At 44.2% G+C, this 18,129-nt stretch overlaps 1 protein-coding gene and 1 pseudogene across 1 annotated transcript; both read right to left on the bottom strand.

Moving 5' to 3' along the window:
• Positions 1-500: 500 nt before the first annotated feature.
• Prnd (prion like protein doppel) lies at positions 501-1,037 on the bottom strand. The gene has a single exon (XM_076848973.2). The coding sequence runs from the start codon at positions 1,035-1,037 to the stop codon at positions 501-503; it is 537 nt and encodes a 178-aa protein (XP_076705088.2).
• A 14,659-nt stretch (positions 1,038-15,696) lies between these two features.
• Positions 15,697-16,875, bottom strand: LOC143394859 (uncharacterized; annotated as a pseudogene).
• Between the last annotated feature and the right edge of the window lie 1,254 nt (positions 16,876-18,129).

Consider the following 18,129-nt stretch of genomic DNA (forward strand, 5'->3'; position numbering starts at 1 on the left):
TTGGGCAACACAGAAAACCTGAGATTAGACAGGCTGTGGTTGATTCCTGACTCTGCCACTTTCCAGCTGTGTGACTCTGGGTGAGCTTCACTTCTCTGAGCTTTGGTCTCCTCATCTGTAAAAGAGGAACAACATCTAACTCTTTAAAGAGTTGTGGGAGGTATGGTGAAGTACTGAGCACAGTTCCTGATGAATTCTTGGATTGATTCATCAGTTGCCTAAGGTGGTGTACCAGACCCTCCACTGGGAGCTGAGAATGTATAATGAGCCAAACACGCCCCCCAGCCGCCACAGAGCACTAGGGAAATGGACACACAGACACATGCTTATCCCATACAAATACAGGTGAACACTTAGGAGTGATATTTGAAGCGCTGATGAATCACTTCTCTTTGGTACCTTCAAGACACATGAGGGTGTGGGGTGGGGGAGGACGGGGGTACCTGTCTCCATAGTCTGCTCACCGGCTCACCTCTATGGCCACCAGTCTCCTTCCAGGATTATTTCACGATGAGCCAAACGAAGACCAGCAGGCAGAGCATCACTGGCTGGTCCACGGAAAGATGGAATCCGGCTCCCCCTTCCAACCAGAAGTCGCAGTGCTTGACTGAGCAGAGCTCTTTGATCAGCCGCCACAGGACCCGCTGGTGAAGCTTATTGTCCTGTTTCTCCCGGGAAAACTCGGCCTGGTTTGCTGCCTGGGTAGCATTGATGCACTTGGCGATGAACACCTCCTTGGTCACGTTGGCTTCGGAGCAGCCGTCGTAGTAGATCCCGTCGGGGAACTGCCAGTAGTTGGCCTCGTAGTACTTGTTGCCCTCAGCTCCGAAGTCGATGTGGAGCTTTCGGCCTTGCTTGATGAAGGCTCCCGGGGGGTTCTGGGCTACCTGGGCTTCTGTGATCTGGACGGTGCTGGGCACAGACTTCCGGTTCCACTTGATTCTGTGCTTGATGCCCCTCGCCTTGATGGCGGAGAGATGGTTGAAGAGCAGGACACAGACAATAGCCAACCCCCATGTGCCCAGGTGCTTCTTCATTGTGTCAGAATCTGCAGGAGAAATGGCCAAGAGCAGTTAACTCTCCCCATTGGGCTTCCCAGCCTTCCCTCCACTCTTCCAAGTGCAGCAGACTTTTTTTTTTTTTTTTTTTTGGCATAGCACCCAGGGGATCCTATCACTAAGTTACACCCTCTCAGCCCTTTCTTTCTTTCTTTCTTCCTTCCTTCTTTCCTTTCTTTCTTTTCTTTTCTTTTCTTTTCTTTTCTTTTTTTTTAAATTTAAGACAGGGTCTAAATTGCCTAGGCTGGCCTCAAATTTGTGACCCTCCTCCTTCGGCCTCCCGAGTAGCTGGGATTACAGGCATATGCCACCAGGCCTGGAGTAGCAGATTTAAGCAAATGAATGGCATCCTTGGACCATTTACATTTCCCCAGAAGCACAATGATATTCCCATGCTTGGGCTGCACAGAGTCCACTCAGATATCAAGTTTTTTTGCTTTTGCTAGGAATTCTATCGGCTCAGGGATAGAGTTGATCTTGACTTTCTCAGGCAGATAAGAAGCTGCAACTGGCAATTATAAAGCCTTTGAATATGCATGGGAAAATAAATGAGCTATGATGCAAGGCATATAGGGTTTCTTTGGTTATCTCCAAGACTTTTGAATCAAGAGCTCCCTGGCAGGTAAAAGAGTTGGAATCAGGGCTGGGTTTGTGGCTCAGTGGTAGAGTGCTTGCCTAGCATGTGAGGCCCTGGGTTCCATCCTCAGCACTACAGATAAATAAATGAAATAAAGGTATTGTGCCCTGCAATAAATAAATAAATAAATAAATAAATAAATAAATAAATAGATAGATAGTTGGAATCAAATGCTTCTGGTCATAGACTATAATTTTGATCTTCCTTCTTTATTCTTCATTGCTCTAAACTGCACTGTCTCAGGCACATTCTGCCTCCATTCTAAGAACATCTCGGGTTGCTGATATTAAAAGGCTTTATGTAATGAGAGGAGGAGGGGGAGGAGGAGGAGGAGGAGGAGGAGAAGGGTAGAAACATAGTTAAGGCATCTCAGCCGCTCCCTAAGTCAAGAGATGAAAATGTACTAGACGTATCTTTGTCAATCTCACCCCAGGGGACAATGTGCCCCTGATCATCCTTCTAGCTTTATTGCACTACTGTTAAGCCCTTCTGTGATATTGCCTAAGGTAATCCTTACATGGGATGGCTACATTATTATTCTTATTTTATAAAAGTATGAGTAGCTAGTTGTAGTGGTGCATGTCTATAATCCCAGCTACTAGGGAAGCTAAAGCAGGAGGCTCACAAATTCAAATCAAACCTGGGTAACTTAGTGAGACGCTGTCTCTAAATTAAAAAAGAAAAAAAAAATTTAAAGGGCTGAGGATGTAGCTCAGTAGGAGAGCACTTGTCTAGCATCCATGAGTGTTTGGGTTCAATTCCCACTACCAAGAGAAAAAAATTGTCCTGGGATTCAGAGAAGTAAAGGAATTGGCCCAAAGCTGCACAGTAAGAGGTGGCAGATGTGAACTTAGCTCCATCTGGTGCTAACTCCCCATGCCACCAGCTGTGCCCCACTGCCCTTCAAGAGGGAGGTGTTGCTCACGTTTTATGCTCTTGGGCAGGATGTAAGCTGAAGAACTTGGCTCTTGAGGAATTTCAAGGGAAATGAGTTGAAGGTGAGGTTAGGAGGGCCGGGGGGAACAGCACAGGGATTCTGGGTCAAGGTGGCCACAGGACATCCATGGGGCTGCTGAGGTCAGAATATTCCCCTACTCCAGATCTAGTCCTGGTAGCTTGTCAATGTGGCTTCTGAAACTACAAGTTATTGTAAAAAGCCACCTCCCAAGTCCAGCTGGCTGGGCATTCTGGCACCGGGACCTTTGCCGTGTGACCCAGGGACAGGGGAGGGTTCCTATAGGAGTTTCTATAGGAGACGTGCGGGAGCTGTCTTCTAACTACTGTGAGTCCACAGAGAATCAGAGCTGGAGCGGGTAGAGGAAGCTTGCATAGCGCCTGTCATACCCTCTACCACTCCCGAAGTACCCTAAAGGGATCCATTCTCCTCTGTTAAAACTTCAACTCTGGTGTGACACTGGTTCTGTTAAAAAAAAAGAAAAAAAAAAAAAGAAAGAAAAGAAAAAGTAAAAGGAAAAATGCAGCCTGTGAGCTCACCCAGTCATTCATTCCTTTCTGTCACTAACTGCAGTGAACTCAGACTGGCTTTCTCCAAAGAGATCCCCAGTGTGAAGAAGCCTTAATTAGGCTCCTAAATAGGGGTGCCACAATCACATCATCATCAGCTTCTACCTCTTGGTAGGAAAAATCTTAAATAAGAAAAATAATATAATAAGAGTTCTCCAAACAACAACAACAAAACTTTGTTTTTATAGGCAAGGGTTTAAAGGCAGAAAAAAAAAAATCTCAGCCAGCCAACCCTAAAGTAGCATTTTATTATAACATCGAAGCACAGAAATGCAAGGCCAGTGATGAATGAACAGGTGTCCCCTGACCCTGGGGACCCATCTTGGGATTAGGGAGTAAAGAGGTCACTACAAGATTTTAGTCTGGGTTAGAGATGGGATTAGAATGAGCAACCCTGATCCCAGAAATGCCTCCCCACGTACCTTGGATGTCTGCTCTGAGTGTGCTTCTGGAGCCACAGGCTGGAGCTATGCAGTCCTCCAGCTCACCCGCCAGCAGCCAGGCCCGCCCAGCTATATAGAAGCTGTGGGGAGGGGGGTGGCCTCTCTGCTGCCCTCCAAATATGGCAGCCCTTCCCTCCCTGGTAGGACCAATCAGGGGCTGCTGGGCCACTCCTTCATCCTGAGAAGGGTGGACCTTCTCATTACCCTGGACTGATAGGAAACACGGGAAGATCTTGGTGCTCAGCGAGACCTGGGAGATCCCTTTAGAGCTGGAATTTGCTTTTTCAACTAGGTGGATCCCAGGAAGGCTGAGGCAGGAGGGTCGCAAGTTCAAGCCCTGTCTGGGCCACTTAGTGAAACTGTCTCAGGATAAAAAATAAAAAGGACTGGGGATGTAACTTAGTAGTAGAGCATTCCTAAAGCTTTCCATAAATATCTACAGCCTAGGGGGCATGTCTTCTGTCCTTCCCCTACAGACCAGACCAGCCTCTGACAGCAGAGGGGTCTCTTCCAAGCAGTGCCTGTGGTCAGCTCAGATAGAAGGTTCCACAAGTGTGGAAAGGGAGCTTCATTTTCAAAGGGTAGCTGGGAAAGCAAGACTGATGAATGGGTGGAGGGACAAAGGAGGACTTCCACACTTTGGGTTGCTTGGGGCCATGTGGGAATCCTTGAATTGAGCCCAAAGGCCAACAAATTACCCATCTGTGGGAACCCAGGAGGTAGAGCTAGAGCCAGATGGAAACCAACCCTGTACCCAGATGGTGAGGACCAAGAGTGAGTTCCCTGGAGTGCTTGATGCTGGGTACAGTGGGGAGGGGAGCTGGAACCTTTCTTGGGCTTTATGTGGCATGAGACTCAGTTATTTTAATGACTATCTCAGGGTGTTATACAGAAAGAACTTGCTCAGATGTCCCTGTTCTGATCATTTCTGCAAGGCAAAATCAAAAGTGAATTTTGGTAACATTTGCCTGCAAATATAATGCAATCTTGATCCTGAACGGACCCCATTGACTCATTGCCTTCAAAGCTCTGCTGCAAACCAAAGTAAAATGTTTTTTCTGGGATGGTCAGCAGATGGCGCCAGAGGAGTTTACAAGGACTGCAGCCTAGAGGTGGGAAACCTCTGAGCTAATGCTGCCCTGCAGAGCTTCTGAGCTCCAGATGGATTTGGGGCCTCCATCTGGACCTTTCTTTCTTGTCTGCTTTTAGTTTTAAAAATTATTTCAATCTCTCCCCTTAAAGAGATGTTTTTATTTTGTTTTAGAGTCATGTGCTTTTTGTGTTTGTGAACACATAAAACACAAACTCATTGGTAGTGTAATCCATCTCTTCCTTCCTTATTTGCAAAATGCAGAGGAGAGGGAAAAAGAAATCTAATAGTTCATCCCCCAGAAACCGGTGCCAGTAAAATTATTATTATTATTATTTTTGGTACTTGAGATTGAACTCAGTGGTGCTTCACCATTGAGACACACCCCCAGTCCTTTTTCTTTTTATTTATTTATTTTATTTTCAGACAGAGTTTTGCTAAATTGCTCAGACAGGCCTCCAATTTGTGATCCTCCTGCCTCAGCTCCTGAGTTGCTGGAATTACAGGTGTGTGCAACCATACCTGGCAATTTTGTTCAATATGTACATGCTTAGCATCATGATTAGGACTTGCTTGATGTGTTCAGAGCTGGAAAGGACCCAGAATCATCTAGTCTAGCTCCTTTGCATTTCAAGGTTACAGGTCCGGATAGACCCAAGTCACTCAGCCAGGCACCAAGCAGGCAGTGCAGCCCCAGCAGGCCCATGGCTTCATTCTGAACTTGGTGTCCTGTGCACCCTGCTGGTCCCACTAGACACCATTATCTCCAGCCTTCTCACCCTCACTTTCTATTGCTTTTCTGAGCAGGGCTTTGCCCAGAGAATGGTGGGAGTTTGGTTTGGAGCTGATGAGGCTGCAGATTCCTCTTGTTCGTAAACAAAGGCTGTTCTCAGAGGCAAAGAGGAGTGTGGAAGATTGAGAGAATGCTCAAGAAGAAGGGAGGAGCTCTGGGAGTGCCGAGGAGGCAAGAAAACCGATACATATGCAGAGAATGCCAAGCTGCTCCAGTACCACCTGGCTACCCTGTCTGTGAAAATGAACAGCCAGGAATTCACATGGGGACACTGGCTTCTTCATATGAATGGAGAGGCCAGAGCCAGAGTGATTGTATTTTCTGGCTTTGAAAGCACTTACACACAAATAAAGTGTTAGGACGCCACCTCCCATGTCGAATCAATGTACCCAAGCAGGTTTCCTTGTGGGAAAATCACTTATTGAACTTGTTCTGTTGCCATAGGAGCTCATAGTCTAATGATAGAGAAATAACAGAAAGGTCTAATAGATTATTAGACGTATAGTGGTCTAAACTGCTGCTATGGTCTGAATGTTTGTGTCCCCCTATAATTCATATGTGGAAATCCTAGCCCTCAGGGTGGTTGTATTAGGTGGGCATTTGGGCCAGGCCTGGCTGTGCACACCAGTAATCCCAGTGACTCAGGATATGGAGACAGAAGGATTGCAAGTTCGAGGCCAGCTTCAGCAACTAAGCAAGACCTTGCCTTAAAATAAAGAATAAAAAAGGGCTGGGGATGTAGCTCAGTGGTAAAGGGCCCTGGGTTCGATCCCCAGTACCCCTACTCCCTAAAAAGAAGAAGGTGATCATGATTGTGAGATAAGAATTAGTGTCTTCACAAAAGGAGTCTGAGAGAGCTCCCTTGTCCTTTCTGTCATGCGAGACAAGCAAAAGACAGTCATCTGTGAGCCAGGAGAAGGCCCTCACCAGATATGGAGTCTGCTAGCATCTTGATCTTTGAACTTCCCAGCCTCTAGAACTATGAGAAATAAGCCTGTGTTGTTTATAAGCCATCCAGCTTGTGGTGTTTTGTTATAGCTCTTCAATCAAACTAAGAAGATAGATATACTCATTTTTTTTTCCTTTGAGGTGTTAGGACAATATTTACACAGAAATGTGCATGCATTCTAAATGCACAGCATTATACATTTTTACAAACTGAATACATCTGTGCATCCTGCACTCAGATTAATAAACTGAACCTGCTCATGCCTGTAATCCCAGCGACTTGGGAGGCTGAGGCAGGAGGATTGCAAGTTCGAGGCCAGCCTCAGTCTCTTACTGAGACCCTATGTTAAAATAAAAAGCAAAAAAGGGATGGAGATGTGACTCAGTGGTAAAATGCGGTAACTGAGCACTATAGCATTCTCCAAGCCTGCTCCTGGCTCCTTCAGGTCACTAGCCCCTTCCCTATACTGACTATAGTTCTGATTCCAACACAACAGATTGATTTTTTTTTTTACTTTACATAAATAGATTAATATAGAACATAATCTTTTGTGTCTGTTTTTTGCTCAGGTTTACATTTTCAAGATCCACTCACCTTCTATGCGGTTCATTCCGTTGTGAGAATGTTCCTGAGTTTATCATTCATTCCCCCTGATGGGCATTTGGGGTTTTTCCAGTTTGGGCTCTTGGGAATAGTGTTGCTGGAAACATTCTTGCCCATTCCTCTGGGTGGTCATATTTCTCTTCAACATGTACTTTTGATAATGGACTTGCTGGGTCATAGAATATGTCTACCTTCAGCTTTTATGTTTTTGGAGTTTTAATTATTGCTTTGTGCAGAACTTAAGTGTCACCTCCCTCTATAGGTTGTCCACTCTTCTCTTCATAAACATGGTCACACACTTCCACATGGGTTCCCATTGCACTGGGCACATAACCTATTGCAGTAGTCATCTGAGGAATCCCGTTGCTGCTCATGTGCTTTGCTGAGCTCACAGAAATGGAAGGAATGTGTTTCATCAGTACCTAGCATCTAAATGCATCTAGATTCCCTTTGTCTCCTCTTTAGCAGTGACAGGGATGAGGACAATATTGTCCAATCTGCACATAGCTCAGAGCTACCAAGGCAGGCTGCGTGCCAGGGATCAGGCCCAACACTCCAAACCACAGCAGGTTGGGATTTAGAGAAGCAGCAAGAGGAAATCTAAAGGGATAAATGTGACAGTTTCACAGTTGAGAGATAGATAGATAGATAGATAGATAGAGAGAATCTCGCAGGCCACACAGCGAAGGTCTGTCACGGAGATAGTTGATATTTCATGACATAAAGTTGTCTAGCTAGAGGCAAGATATGAACCCACAGGGTGACCACAGCCTGGAGAAACAAAGGCTGTGGGCACCCAAGAGCCATTTCCTCTGCGCCCTCTGCCCTGCCCTGGTTGGCTGTGAGGCAGGGAGGGGTGGAACAGGAGGTGAGTGAGGGAGGGAGGTGAGGGCCTTGTGGTGGCTTCAGAGGGAGGGCGGAAGGCAGACATCACCCTGTGCTTGTGAAGGAGGACATTGGCTTAGAGAAGAGAAGGCTCTGGTTTTACGGAGCGGTCTGTCGGGTGTCCAGAATGGAGTGGCCCAGGAGAGGGTGGGCTCCCACCTCAAGAACGCCAGCTGCCACCATTTAAAAATTCCTCTTTTAGCCTCCCCACGGCCTTTTCTCATTCTATTTGACGTTTGCAAGAACATGATTAACCTGATAGATGGATCTGCAGCTTGTCTTCTCTCTCTAAACAAGCAGGAAAATGTCCAAAAACAAAAGGCAGCCCCCAGGATGAGGTCACCTGGAACAGTGAGTGGGGACAGCTCTTATCTCAGAGCAGTGACATCTTCATTACCCAGGGTGATTTTTATCCTCAGGGGAATCCTTCAGGTTCTTGTGAAGGGAGCAGACAGGAGCCAGAGACCCAGTGCTAATTCCTGTCCTGCCATGCTCTGTCTGGCGTGACATCAATTATCTCTATTAGGGGACAGCTTTGGCCCTCCCGGTCTCATGGAAGGCACCCTCTGCCTTAGACGATAAATAATGCACTTCCTGGGCATCTCTGAGGGAGGCCTAAGTTCACACTGAGAATTGATTTTCACCCCTGTGCATGGGGTATCATGCCTGCTTCCCCTGCCATTGTCTCTGCTGGTGTGGGTGAAAGCTGATCAAATGCTGCTTGGCACTTGGAGTTGCAGATTTCCACATCCTTCCCCTGAAAGTTTATTGTAAATAAACTAAGTAAGGTAAGATCTAAAAACTGCTTTGAATACAGGGACCTGTGTTCGCAGGTTAATTAAGCCACAAAGACTAATAAAGCGATGGCTCTGACAGCAACTGGCAAAGAACAAAGAGGTTTGTGCTAGGTTGGGTCTGGGATAGTGTTGGTGGGGGGGAATCAAAGCACCATCCAGATGGGTTGCATTTAGTGGGAGAAATTACAGCCCCAGCTGCAGAGCCAGGAAGTGCAGGAAGAAGTTCCTTTTTGCTAGTGGTTGTTGCAGTGGCTGAATCTGACAAGAGATGGGAACTGGGGATCCAAAATTTTATATACTCCTATTGGGGCCAGGGATGTAGCTCAGTATTAGAGTGTTTGCCTAGCATGCCTGAGGCCTGGGTTTGATCCTGAGCATGGAAAAAAAAAAAGGCACTTGGAATTGCAGATTTCCACATCAGAACATGAACACCCCATGAGTACAAAATTCAGTATATTTTCATAAACTCAAGACTTTTATTTAACCAGGAGATTATTCACAACCCTTATAAGCTCAGTGATAATCATTGTCTTGACTTCTACCATCCAGGCCATCTCACTTGTCTTTTGTATTTTACACAAATGAAGTCATGTGAATGTATCCATTTGTGGCTGGCTGGCTTCTTTTGTTAACATTTGTTCATGAGATTCACCAGTATTGTTGTCTAGGATGCAATTTTAAAATTCTCATTTGGGTGTCGTATATGGCTGTGCAAATAGACCAGGATTTACTTATTTATTCACCTCTTGAATAGAAGATGTTGGAATTGTTCCCCGTTTGGGGCTATTGTGAACACAGTTGCTATGAAAATTCTTGTGCATGTTTCTTGGTGAATATAAGCTATCATTTCTCTTGGGCAAATACTCAGGAATGAAAATACTGGATCATAGGAGAGATATTTGTTCATCTTTAGTGGAAACTGCCCGACACTTTTCCAAAGTTGTTCAGCCAATATCCATTCCACTGTAAGAGAACTGTTTGAGTCACAATGACCAGCCACAAGCCAGGTCTCCTGTACAGATTTTTTTTTTTTTTTTTAAAGAGAGAGTGAGAGAGGGGAGAGAGAGAAATTTTTTAATATTTATTTATTTTTTTTAGTTATCGGCGGACACATCTTTGTTTGTACGTGGTGCTGAGAATCGAACCCCGGGCCACACGCATGCCAGGCGAGCGCGCTACCACTTGAGCCACATCCCCAGCCCCTCCTGTACAGATTTTAAAAAATTCTCCCCACGACCTTATAAGAAAGGCAATTGATGGAGAAGTTATGTTATGTTGTTTACACAATGACAACAGTAAAAAATTATCATAGATCTAAGTGCAAAGTTTACAGGTTAGGGGATAGTGGTTGCAGGGGTTCCTAACCTGGAAGCCAGTTGTCCATGATAGAATTTGGAAAATACATGAATGTGGATCAGAAAAACACAATCACATCAGCAGCAGTTCTGGGCATTTAGCTCAGGGATAGAAGCACTTGCCTATCATGCATGAGGCCTGAGACACTGGGTTCGATGCCCAATGCCACAAAAAAGAATGCACAGTCACAAGCCATTTGTGACTATAATGCCACTTAGAATCACAGATTTTTCATGCCACATTACAGGTCAAGTGTCAAATTTTTCCAGTTTGCTAGGGGCTAAAGGAGTTCTCAGGACAAGGATTTTCAGTACTAAAATGGGAAAGTAATGGACAAACCAGGATGAGTTGGCCATCGTAATCCATAGTGTAGAAGATCTCTAAATAGCCTTTGCATTTATCACCATAAAATTATGATAGTTATTGGGGCCACCAGTAGATCTTAGTGAGGTTTTTTGAGCTTTTAAATTTAAGGAGTATTACAACATTTTGATAACTACTTTAGTTTAAATGGTTTCTTTTGTAACCTGTGTATATTTTATTTTATGTGTTTAAAAACATTATCTTCAGCAAGATCTGTAGTCTCCACCTGATTGACAAAGTGTTGGTAAGGCTACACGGTTCAGTTGGGTCTTGATGTGCACACAGGAGTTTGCCAGCTTGAGACAGAGGGGAGAGAAGACATTCCAGACTTTCCAGGTGGAGGGGACAGCAAGAAAAATGGAATGGGAACACTTTAAGGGTGTCTCTAGAGGACCGGTATGGTTTGAATACTTGTCCCCTCCAAAACTCTTGTTAAATTTAATCGCCATTTTAACAGCATTAAGAGGTAGGACCCTTAAGAAGCTATTCATCCATGAGGGCTTCACCCTTATTATTGGGATCGGTGCTCTTATACAAGGGCAAGTTTGGCTTCCTCTTGCATCCTCTTGCTCTCAGGCTTCTGTCCTGTGATGAGACAGCGAGAAGGCCCTCACTTATACCAGGCGCGGTGGTGCTCGCCTGTAATCCCAGCAGCTCAAGAGGCTGAGACAGGAGGATGGTGAGTTCAAAGCCAGCCTCAGCAAAAAGTGAGGTGCTAAGCAACTCAGTGAGACCCTGACTCTAAATAAAATACAAAATAGGGCTGGGGATGTGGCTCAGTGGTCAAGGGTTCCTGAGTTAAATCCCCAGTACCCCCTCTCCAAAAAAAAGATGGCCCTCACTAGGTGCAGTGACCTTGATCTTGGACTTCACAGCTTCCAGAACTGTGAGCCAATAACTTTCTGTTCATTATAAATTACACAGTCTCTGGCATTCTGTGATAGCAGCACAAAACAGATGGTTAGGTCCTCTAAGGAAAGGATTCATGTGAGTGTGAATGAGGAGGGCGGCTCTGGGAGAGAAGCAGGATGATCCAGCTGGACCTTCACAGCCACACGCACTGGCACTGCATTGTCCTTGGTTTGAAAGATTGACTGTCTCTTTCACTTTACCTGCCACCTGGAAATATTTTATATTTTCCAACCAAACATGTACCAACGCTCCCTACAATCTTCTCTGCTTTCCTGACCCCAGGTGGAAATGACATGCAGGTGTGAGAGGACACGGAGGGGAGGAAGATCAGGTAGAAATAGAGGCCAACGCAGGCAAGGCCAAAGCATCACCGACCTGACTCAGACAGCATGTCCCCTTCTTAAAAGTTCTAGTGAGGTCTCGGAAGAGGGTAAGCAGGTGCAGGTGAGTGGGACAGGAATGCACTGTGGGCAGACAAGGAGCTGAGGCCCAGGTGAGGGCCTCTGTGTCACCATAGCTGGCATTCACCCCACCCAGTCTCACCACAAGAGAAGGGCACGTCCTGACTCATCTGCATAACTTCCCCGTGAGGTAGAGGAGGAACAGCTGGGCAAAAGGAGAAGTTGGGAAAAAGGTGAGGTTTTCTGGTAGGTGAAAGAAAGGTGGTGAAATAGTTTATGGGAGGAGTAATCTATCATGTAGTGGAAAAGGCAGTCACAAGACTGGCCACAAAAACTGGTACATGAAGTCATTTCCCAGGCCCCAGAGCATGTAGGAATGCATCATTCATTCTGAATCCAGAGCTGTTTCCTGAGGAAATTTTTAGCATCTATCTATCTATTTTTAAAATATTTATTTTTCAGGTGTAGTTGTACATAATGTTTTTATTTTATTTATTTTTATGTGGTGCTGAGGATTGAACCCAGTGCCTCACACATTCGAGGCAAGTGCTCTACCACTGAGCTACAGCCCCAGCCCTATCTACCTATTTTTGATACCATAGATTTAACCCAGGGGCCCTTCACCATGGAGCCACATACCCTGCCCTTTTTTAAAAAAGACTTTTATTTAAATACCTTTATTTATTTGTTTGTTTTTATGTGGTGCTGAGGTTCGAACCCAGGGCCTCACATATGCTAGGCCAACGCTCTACCACTGAGCCACAATCCCAGCACACCCTGCCCTTTTTATATTTTATTATATATATATATATATATATATATATATATATATATATATATATATATATATATATATATATATTATGTGAGACAGGGTCTCACTAAATTGCTTAGGGCTTCACTAAATTTCTGAGACTGGTCTTGGACTTGCAATCCTCCTGCCTCAACCTCTTACCTTGCTGGGATTATAGGCATGCACCACTATGCCCAGCCCCAGTCCTCCCTCTCCCTCTCCCTCTCCCACTTCCTCTCCCTCTCCCTCTCCCTCTCCCTTTCTTTCTTTCTTTTTTTTCTTGGAATGAACTCAGGGGTACTCAACCACTGAGCCACATCCCCAGCCTTTTTTTTGTATTTTATCTAGAGATAGGGTCTTACTGAGTTTCTTAGGGCCTGGCTAAATTGCTGAGGCTGGCTTTGAACTCCTGATCCTCCTGCTTCAGCCTGCTGAGCTGCTGGGATTACAGGCGTGCGCCACCACACCCAACAAAATTTTAGTGTTTAACACTGAATAAAGAGGACTGCATTTCCACCAGAATCGGCCCTTTTCCACTCTTGATGCCAGCAGGTCTTTGAAGCGTGACAGATCACAGCAGGGCAAGTAGAATTTAAACTTAGGCACTCTATGATTAAACACTTCTCTTACCTTCTTCAAGGTCCAAAATATCATATTCCATGGTCCGGCTTTCACTGGCATAGCCTTTGACCCAGGGGCCAGAAAAATCTTCTGGTCCAAGTGTTTATGAATATGATAGAGCCCCTGCTGTAAGTGCTTCTGAACACACTGATTTCTGAAAAACCTGTGAGAAAAACAAGTGGGCAGCAATGTTCTCATAACAGATTAACCTCAAGTAAATGCCTAAAGCTTCTCTACCCTCTCATTACCTTTATTCCTAGGTAGGTAATTCTATGCTTTAGAAAAAAATAGCAGCTTCTCTTGAGATAGCATGATTCATATAACATGAGCTTCACCGTTCAAAATGTATAATTCACAAACTTGCTCGTGAGTTTCCACTATCTAATTCCAGCACATCGGTGTCACAACAGAAAGAAGCCCCCTTACCCATCCCCAGTCACTCCCCATTCCTCACCTCTCTCCAACCCCTGGTAACCACTCATCTACTTTCTGTCTCTCCAGATTTGCCGATTCTGGATATTTCATCTAAATGGATCATAAAATATATGGTCTTTTATGATTGGCTTCTTTCACTTGGCCTCTGGTTTTCCAGGTCCGTCCACGTTGTAGCGTGTAACAGCACTTTATTCTTTTTTATCGTTGAATAATATTGTATGGTCTATGTGGGTTTATAACAAAGGCTGCTCTTCACCCTGGAGGACAGTATTGTTCTTCTACTTTATATTACTATGAAAATCTGGCAGGTGCCTAATGAAATATTTACTTTGTCCATATACTCTTTTAACATTTTTTATTTGTATTTTTTTGTTGTTCATATACTCTTTAGGGTGGTTGTGTCAAAAGCAAGCCCCCCCCACCCCATTTCCCTTTTTTATTGCTTGTTTTGCTTAGGACTTTTAAAACCAAGTAAAAATCTTGAATTCAATGTTCAACTACCAAAGAAAGAATAACAGCAGGGCACATATTTAGGGCTTGAATGAAATTTTAAGCACTAGCTGAAGCAAAACAGTAAACATTGGTTTTTGTACATATGACCTTGTTATTTATAACTCTTCCCAATCATGGTCTTCCAAACAAATCGATAACTCACACCAACACAATTTTGGTTGAAATATACATAAAGAATGACAATGTGTTCTTTGGGAATTTAAGAAAGAACCCAGGCTATCTAAATTTGGAATTCAGGCCTTTGGGAAGTGAGAAGCTTGTACTAAGCAATTATGCTACATTTCTGCTGCATTAAGTTATTTTAGACAATTATACCTAAACTATCCTTGTTTTTTTCAGCAAAATGTATAGGGCAAAATCAGAAAAGCATGCCAGCCAGTTAAAGGTTCAGTAGTATGATTTTTATTCTCTTGCTATGAAAGCTTTATCTGGGGAGGGGGGGAATTAAACCAAGAAAACAAGTCAAGATGTGTGAGCCTCATGTGCTTTTAAAAGAAAACAAAACAAAAGCAGATACTCACTAATTTGCTCCAATGTAGCAGGATTAGTGGACCTGTATCTTTAAAAAGTTAGCAATGATTTTTAAGCTGGGAGGGAGAAAACATCCACTACCCTTTATCAGAATTTAAATAGAGGGCAGCAGACATCATTTACACCCAAAATCTATGGCAGCATTTTGAATGTGACCAAGGTACATGTAGAACGGAGATGTTCTAAACACAGCTCGGACTCAGCAAATCTAACACACTGAAATCAAGATCACATTGTGAAAGAAAATGCACAAAAACCAAAGAGGAATTTTGAGATTTTTCATTTGAAGGTAATCTTAGTGCTATCAAATTCACAAATGCGCTGATTTGAATACCCAATCCTATTTATCTAAAACACACATTTCAAACATACAAATATCTATTCTCTCCACATGTCAGCGCTCATTCATATTATGGTTTGGAAATGGGGAGAATAGATTCCCCTTAAACTGCAAGTCAGCAGATGTTTCTTTACAATTAACTTTAGCAAAATTCATACAAAATAGTAATTAACAATGATCTTCTTTGCTGTTAACTCAGAAGGAAATTCCTTCAAACTGCATTTTGTTAGAATTTCTGTTCTAAAATGTAGAAAAACTGAACTACACAAATATTGAAAAGTTAAAAATTCCTTAATTTTTTTATTCCTGGTACCACTACCACAATTTACAGGGCAATCAATACACCTGATGTAATGAAAAGAGAAAGAAAAAGCTACAACAGATAAAAGACCTCAGGAATGTAACAGACACTACATTGCATTAATCAATAGCTGCACTTTTTGCAAACTGTGGCTATGACAGCCCTGAACAAGAAGGGTTTCCTGTTTAAGCTGCAGTAACTTTTCTGACTATGGATCATCGTTCCTTCTGTGGTAGATTTTTACAGTTCCTCTAATGCATTTGGGACAACTGTCTCAAAGTAACCTGCAGCTTTCCTGAAAACTCCGCAAATCTCTCTCCTGCTAAGAACTGTAGTCCTTTTCTGCTGTTTTTAAAACCTTCTGCTACCATATCCACCACTTCCACCACCAGATCCATAACCACCACCATCTGGGCTGCCAGAGCTTCTTCCACCAAAACTGCCTCTCTTCATGGGTCCATAATTTGATTGCTGTTGTCTGCTGTAATTTCCAAAATCATTGTAGTTCCCACCAAAATTTTCTCCTTCATTGTAACCATCATATCCTCCTCAACCACCATATCCACCACCTTGGCTTCCATATTCTGGTTCACCACCACCATAGCCTCCTCTACTACTATAACCAGGACCATCGCCATAGTTTCCACCATCACCTCCAAATCCATTATATCCATCATCACCTCCTCCACCATAACTACCTCTGCTGCCTCCACCTCCACCACCATAGCCCCTCTTCCACCAAAGTTTCCACCACAGCCTATGTTACCTCCACCACCTCCAAAGTTTCCTCCACGACCCATGAAGTTGCCAGACCCACCTCCACGACCTCTTTGTGATCCAGCAGACCATATCTCTTGTAGAGAAAGGACCTCTTTCACTTCACAATTATGCCCTTTAATACTGTGGTATTTCTGATCAACAATGATCATGATACAGTTGAAAGTTACAAAAGCAAATTCTCTCTTTTTCCCACTCTACCATGTCTTCCATACTTTTCAAAGTAATCTCTCAAATTATATTCTTCTGTATCTTCTTTAATACCACCAACAAAATTTTCTTCACTGTTAGATGGGCACCAGGCTGTATGGAATCCGCTCTAGAAACAGCTCTCTTTGGTTCCACTACACACCCGACAACCTTGTGTGGCCAAGCACACATTGCTGCATCCACCTCTTCAACAAAGAGTAAGTCACAAAGCCAAAGCCCCTGGAACATCTTGTTTGGGGGTCTGTCATTACCACACAATCTGTGTGTGCCCCATTTCTCAAAACGTTCTCTTAAACTATCATCCATAGTTTCAAAGCTCAGACCACCAATTAACATCTTCCTCAATTGCTTTGGATCCTTTGAATCATGCCCCCCCCCACCTCCCCCTGGAGTAAGGCTGGGGGGCCACCAGGCAGCAGTTTTACCTCCATTTTGAGACCAGACTCGCCTCTTCCAACTCAAGTTCAATATCAAGATGGTAGATTTTGACAGGCATTTCCCACAACTTGCCCAGACAGAGCCTAACAGCTTGTCCTGGTTCATTTGTCCTGGTTCACATCCTGGCAGTTACTGGGAACTGTGGTAGCTCAGGCTGTTTGAAATCACATGTGTAGCAGAGCTACAGTGGGCCTCTTCCTTAGGTGGTCAGTGAAAAATCTTAATCTTAAAATTCTCCTGCTGAGAATGGACTCATTCAGACTTTCTCTGGGGAATCTGGGCTAGTCTGTTCATGTAGTCATTTGTTCTTTTCTTTATTCATCAAAGGTCCAGAAAAAACATCAGCCCTGCCATGTGGTGGGGCTAATTGGAGGCTGGTCTGGTCTGGTCTACACTAAACTCACTGTCTGCATGGTGCCACAAGAACAGCAACCCCACTGCAGGTCAATCACTTCTTGGAAGGTGGTGTCCAGAAAGGGGCCTTCAGATTGGTTGGTGAGAACAGGTCTTCTCAAAGAGCTGGAAGAAAAGGAGAGAAATAGTCTTTAGCTAGAAAAAGAGATTATGGTTCTCTTGGTCTGTTGAGTTTGGACAATGGCCAAGCCAGCTGGCACACAGCAGGGAGGGCCTTGGGAAGGTGAGTTCTGGCCATGAAGAAACCTGAGTGGACACATTCCCCATGTGGAGAGCTATGATGAACAAGGTGCTGGATGTGCCCAGCAATGTGAAGGCAGAGGAGCTGGCCACCCTTCTGTGGCATCCACTGAATGATAGTGGACACTCACTGCTTTATTTAATTAGCTCATAATTGGCATAGTTATATGCCAGGTGTGTTTGCAATGTATTTGTGTGTAGGAGGAGCATTATCTGGCTTTGTGTGTTGGATCTTCATGGATGTGAGCCAAATTAAATCAATTTGGTGGATCATGAAACACTTCACATGATGCCAGATATGGGGGCATGGAGGCTGGATTCCTCAGGATCCATTTCTAGAACTGAAGCATTTCTACTTGCTCTGCAATGGGAACTAGGAGGTAGGCATTCTTGGAGGTGCCAGAGTCAGTGTCAGCCAGCAACCCATCTGTGCATGGGCGTAGAGTGACTCAGACAATGGCATCTTTGTTATAAAAGGTGACAGAGCATATGGATGTGGGATCTCCTTGAGGCCCTCAAGGTCCTGGGAATGCCTTAGAACTGGACCGGAAATGACACAGATATACTATTAGGACATTTCTAAAAAGAGGGTTCCTAGGCTGAATTATGTCCCCACAAATTCACATGTTGAAGTCCTAACTACCCAGTACTTCTGAATGTGACTGTCCTTGGAGATAGGACCTTTTAAGGGGTGATCAAATTAAA

Source organism: Callospermophilus lateralis, chromosome 3 (genome assembly GCF_048772815.1).
Source record: "Callospermophilus lateralis isolate mCalLat2 chromosome 3, mCalLat2.hap1, whole genome shotgun sequence".
Taxonomy (NCBI): Eukaryota; Metazoa; Chordata; class Mammalia; order Rodentia; family Sciuridae; genus Callospermophilus; species Callospermophilus lateralis.